We start from the raw sequence: 6,000 nt of genomic DNA, 5'->3' as shown, positions 1-6,000 counted from the left end.
CGAAAATAATTTTCTAATAAATAATAAATTCCAATAAAATTCATAAAAAATTAAAAAAATCAATAAAAATTACAAATAAGAAAAAAATGTAATAAAAATTGAATCGGTCAAAATATTGTTTGTTTACGAAAAATTGCAAATGGCGCGTATTAACTTTGGCATCTTAATAGATAATAAACATACTACTACTCGCTATTAACATCGACAAGCGTTCAGAAAGACATACATTTATGCGAGCGATTGAATGATGCTTGCATCATTTGATGCGCATTGATTGTGCTGTCGCCATACATTCGGATCTTCGGCAGCGCACGAAGTGCTCCGAACGTACAACGAAAGCACTAGCGATGCGCAGCAAATGATGCAAGCATCATTCAATTGCTCGCATAAATGTATGTCTTTCTGAACGCTTGAACATCGATCCTAATACTACTACTCATGTTAATATGCGTAGTATGATTGGTTGTTAATAGTTAATAGCATCCTAATAAATATTATCATAATACAAAATGTATTAACATATCGGATTTGGCACATCTATAGGTAGTTCGGCGCAGTACACGAAGCACATTAACTGGCCAACGACTGTCGATTAGCGATATTAGTGAAAGACACGACTGTCTGAAAGTCGTACATATCAATAACTACCAAGAATTTTGGCTATAATTGATTTTTTTTTCCATAAAAATCAATATCAAATTGTGATGCTGTATTGGAAAGTAAGGAATAAGCTATGTTTTACTTATAAAATGACATATTTTACTCATTGGATACCATTTTGCATAAGTTTTGTATGAAATTTCTCATGGGTCCAAAAAGACCCCACCTGTGCGCTTACGTTACAGTTTTAGCCTGTGCGGTTAAGGGTTAATATATATCCTACTATTCCATAGCTTAATTCAATCAACTTCGTTTCACATTAAGCAATGATAATTCATTCAAAATTTGTACTGCTTTCGTACTGCATCTCATTTGCTGGTGAAAATTGATGCAAGTGACTGCGTTTTAGTTAAGCGAACCAAGTTGTTCAAATGCGCAAGTTCGTAAAAAGTGGATAACTGATAGCCACATCCTTTTTATAACTCATCAAACAACACACATATGAGAGGGAGCAATTACATTTAGATTTGGGTGTTATCTTTCACGCCCAGACTTTTTTTAAACCATATTGATGCAATAATAGTGAGTGCGCATGGAGCGATATACTGTAGAGTAAATAAATATCAAATAAAGAACCTCTGTCGAGGTGGAAAACGAGTTCCGACATCGTTTATTTCGACGATTTTTTTGGACTTTTTATAAAATTCTTAACATCGCCATATCTCGTTAACCATTTGTGCCCCCATGTTATGGTCTGAAAGAAAGTTGTAGGAAATTCGAAGCGCTACAATTCATTCTCACATCATTTTGCGGATTATGCACGTTTTCGTAGGGAAACATAGTCAACGACACAAATTTCCATTAAAAATTGGTAAAAAACCTTACACTAGTATCTCTTTCCGTTGAAATAATTTTTCATACTGCTATTCAGTAAACGTCCAATTTATGACACTTGTGCACATATTTCAGCAAGAAAAATATCCAGAGACAAGATTACTAGTAGACAGAGTATAAAATAAGTGAACTGATTAAAGATAAAACTATCAATGATTTTAAAATGTATTGTCGCTGCATAGTGATAATGCATCTAGTAAAATCTTTTGTCATTTTTAAATGCAGGGATATATTAGTCTTTTCAACTATTCAAGTATACACACATTCAATAGAGTTCCGTTGAAGTAATAAATTTAAATATTTCATTCTGAGTCCGATAACTGATACAATCATGTGCATATACGTTCATTATCTGTTCAGTTTAAATAAAAACCAACGGTTGAACTCGGCTTTCAGTCATTTTTTGATAGCATTTAACATCGCAAGCAGATTCAGTTTAAGTAAAATGTTTGTAAAGTTTAATATTTGCTTCACCGTTATTAACTGTTTTGTTTGGTGTACGTAAATTGAAACACTCTTATCCGAAACTATTTAAAATTTTATTTACAAAAGATTTATTTTGAATTTAGGTAGAACAATCAATTAAAATACTGAAAAAAAAGTATCTAACTATTACAGCAATTAAATGTTTGCGGTGTTCGTTTGTACTGTTTAAATTTTAACTAACTATTAAAGTTTGGCAAATGATTTCAAGTGTATATTCTAAATGTTGGATAGCGAATGACGATCAGTTCGTTCCTTTGTATACTGATAACAAAATAGCATGCCTACATGAAGCGATGGCTGTTCAACTCTACAAAAAATGTGAAAGAGAATGTAGAGCACAAACACATATCAGCGGCTATCGCTGGCATGTAAGTGAATTAAAAGCGAATTCGTTGCATAAGCAGAATAGCTCTAGTGATGAAATCTATGTGTTCTTGAGTTCAAACCATTGTGGCAATGCAACTGATCTACTTTTTATTACATCTTAGAACAGGTTATTTCTGCAAAAGATACAAAAATAGTGTATAGAATGCATTCATGTGCAACCGTGGATTCTTTTACCATGTGTTGCTGTACTTTTCCTCCACTACGAATTCAGTTATTCACACTAAGCGAAAACGTTTCGAAAAGAAGAAATATGATCGATAAATTATTTTTTATATTTACAGTCAGTTTCGTTGTATCGGAAGAAATTAAATGTGACCCATTTCCATTTGGTACAAATTTTGTGAATGTGGTTGTGGCAGCCTTTCTTGGCTCAATATTGCCAAACTTCTGTCCGTGCACCTATCCATGTACGGCAGAAAGTGTTAAGGAGCATGTTCAATTTTTCTACACCAAAAGGTAATGCAGAAATAAAATCATTTTAAAAATCAATTTTGATTTAAACTCTTATACATTTCACAAATGAATCTATTATTTAGCGGCCTCGAATACTACTATCAACTGGATATAAATAATACTGACGATAGAAATATGATAGTTCAAGAAGATGATATCAAATTTATTATTCATGGATACACCGACAAAGTACAATTCAATAAAACAGGTTCAATTTTCTTTAAATATCAATTATTATTATTCTTTGGCAGTTCAATTATAGAACATGAAGAGAACGTATGTCTTTTCTTTTTTCGTTTACGAATTATCGAAACTGTTAAAACAAAAACGAGGTGTCTTCAGAATGGTGGGTGAAATCATTTTTGATTTTTTAAATAGATATTTTAACCGTTTTGGACAAAATTTTGAGGAGACATCAGCATGGTTTTAATGCTATATAGAGCATGAAATAAGCTATTTTTGCAAGGAAAACCAATGCAGAATGCTGTTTTTTGGTCTAAGGATTCTCTTGTCTGGAGAAATGACAATATTTATTAGTTCCCACACAGTTTATGTACTAAAGAAAAATTCTTATTTTTCGTACTACTTTAAATTAATTTAATTCTATTGAATTATTATGTCATCTCTGATGATTACCGGCAAAAGGAGGTTATTTATTGAGTTTAAATGTTTGCCTTTTTCCTTTCAAAGGTTGGATGGAACCAACCGGTATCGCGCTGGCAAATGCGCTGACGAATGGAATTGTTATTTTGGTCGATTACAAGAGCGTGTCGAGCTGCAGCTACAGTCGAAGTGTTGAAGAAATTGTTCCATCAATTGGACTGTATTTAGCGAAAGTAATTGTTGAATTAGAATTGGATACCGACAAGATTGAGTTGATCGGTCATAGTATTGGGGCGCATATTGCAGGTAGGTTATTGTTTCGACGAATTTGTCTTCTTCAAAGTTTTGAGAGAATTAATTTTAGTTGATCTACGTTTGTTCAGGTTATGCAGGAGTGACTTTAAATGGAACAATTGGTCGCATAACTGGGCTTGGTGAGAAAACTTAAAAAATATCAGGGACCGGTTCGCATATATCACAAGATATTTATACTTTGTATAAACGCAGACGCAACATATCCGTCGCTGTTCGCTTTGTGCTGCGCTTAATAAATACAATGTATGACATACGTTGTATGTGCGTGCGTCTCTCAATGGTCACATGCACACACGAACATGTATTCGCATGTTTCATAGATAGCGAACAGCGATACATATGTTGAGTATGCGTTTATACTTTGTATATTTATACTGCCTGCGTTTTTTATGCTAGTATAAAATTATACGCGACCCGGTCCCTGAAAAATACATTCAAGTTTCAAATTAAAGATTGAATTTTTTTGGTGTTATAAATTCAATCAAGCAGTGTTTTTGTATAGTTTGTTTGTGTATTTCAGATCCGGCCGGTCCCGGTTTCGATGAAACTGAACATGGACTAAATAAGACCTGTGCTCGCTTTGTACAAGTGCTTCACACGAATCCAGGTGAACTAGGGACGAATAAACCGCGTGGTTCTTTAAATTTTTATGGTTGGTTATTTTGTTATTCTATCAAACATATTAACTGGAAAAGAAATGATGTTTCTTCGCGTGGCAGACTATTAGTCGATTAAATGCCTTAATTTCTAACTTTCAAGAAAAATCATTTAATTGGAGTAAAAATGTTTCATTTTCGTTTCGATTATAGCCAATAACAAAACAACAACTCAGCCAGGCTGTCCCTTTAAGCAATGTGGTCACGCGAAGGCAATTTTCTACTATTTTGCTTCGCTATTCCCGCAATATGAGTTCATTGGAGTTGATTGTGAGCAACAAGATTCACGCGAAGCTGACACAGTTTTTTCCCGTTTCGGTTTTTTTACGGATGATATCGAAGGAAGTTTTTGCTTTAATACTACTTCGTGTTTTCCATTCATTGACGAATCATCAGCGTCATCGACTGAAAACACAAATACAACTGCAAGTTCTGAATTAGATGACATTGTGACAAAAGTATCGACTGTAACTGATGAAATCAGTAGTTCGACCCAATTTCAAAAATCATTCAAAGCAACAAAAAAATATAAAAGTGGCAAAATGATAATATCAACACAAAATAAGCTTAATGATCAGTAGTTGAGAGAATCGTTCATTGAATGAATGTAATATTTGATCACTTTTTTTAATACCGATAGATATATACTACTTTATGTTCTGTACTGTTACATGCTAAATTTAACACATTCATTTATAGCTAATAAAGATATTTTTTGATTATAACCGAAAACTTGTTAAATTTATGGTGATTAAGAGATCGTATTCTTGAGCGGCTACCCCGAAACAAATAAATCGAACATTTAGTGCTTTATCAAAATCTGTTAAAACGAATCTCAAACTCATGGCGATATAGATTTGATGGGCGATAAGAGAAACTAAATATAAATTTATGCAATCATTAAATTGTTCATTTTACACAACTTTTCCCATCGAATTCAATTTTATTCAGACATTATATTGAGATATTTTCAGGCAGCTGATTCAGTTCAGGGAGTTTGTTATGGTTATAAAAACGCTTTCATTACTACAATCGCTATAACAACCACTTCTATTGTTTTCACTCAGTTCAGCGTCTTAATTTATTGGTTAGGTATCAATACTATTGATTCAATAGGATAAAATAGTATGGGTAATCAAATTTCGGTCGATGTCAAGTTTCGAAAAATTGTTTATACCACTATCATGAATATGTACCAACATTTTTTTCTTCTAAAATTGGCTTTCTTAAATATGAGAATTTCAAATATACGAAATTCGTACACCACCAAAGTAAATCTCATTAAAATGTACAAAATAAGTACAATTGATTGCTATAGAATAAAAACAGCGTATGAAAAGGTTGCATTTCAAAGCGAAACACCGTCATACAAAATACAGCAAAAAATATATGTAAAAACAACCTTTGGTGTGCGACCGTATCATACGCTGTATTTATTCTAGAGAATTCAATTAAAATCTCAAAAATGTCAACTGAGTCGTCAAATTGCACAGACCCACATTTTTTTGCCCGTGGGCCGAATTCGCCCAACTCACTCAAACGGTGAATAAAGTCCAGATCGTGATTTAGATTATAAGGAATGCGATTTTTTTCATTCTGACTTCAC

The 6,000-nt window shown here is 33.0% G+C and overlaps 1 protein-coding gene across 2 annotated transcripts; it reads left to right on the top strand.

Annotated features, from left to right (window-relative positions):
* Nucleotides 1-1,910: 1,910 nt before the first annotated feature.
* Nucleotides 1,911-5,026, top strand: LOC116343035 (pancreatic lipase-related protein 2-like). Of its 2 annotated transcripts, none has more exons than XM_031770907.1 (7): nucleotides 1,911-1,991; nucleotides 2,649-2,823; nucleotides 2,904-3,028; nucleotides 3,511-3,729; nucleotides 3,807-3,857; nucleotides 4,259-4,390; nucleotides 4,548-5,026. In XM_031770907.1, the coding sequence occupies exons 1-7, from the start codon at nucleotides 1,940-1,942 to the stop codon at nucleotides 4,973-4,975; spliced, it is 1,182 nt and encodes a 393-aa protein (XP_031626767.1). In that variant the 5' UTR covers nucleotides 1,911-1,939; the 3' UTR covers nucleotides 4,976-5,026. The 2 variants fall into 2 exon arrangements, with proteins under 2 accessions (XP_031626767.1, XP_031626768.1); XM_031770908.1 differs by lacking the exon at nucleotides 1,911-1,991 and adding an exon at nucleotides 2,434-2,473.
* Nucleotides 5,027-6,000: the final 974 nt, after the last annotated feature.

The sequence above is a fragment of the Contarinia nasturtii genome, unplaced genomic scaffold, assembly GCF_009176525.2.
Source record: "Contarinia nasturtii isolate CC-2019 unplaced genomic scaffold, AAFC_CNas_1.1 Cnas_scaffold_928, whole genome shotgun sequence".
Classification (NCBI taxonomy): Eukaryota; Metazoa; Arthropoda; class Insecta; order Diptera; family Cecidomyiidae; genus Contarinia; species Contarinia nasturtii.
Note: the sequence above shows the minus strand (reverse complement) of the source record. Positions and strands in the feature narration are given on the sequence as shown.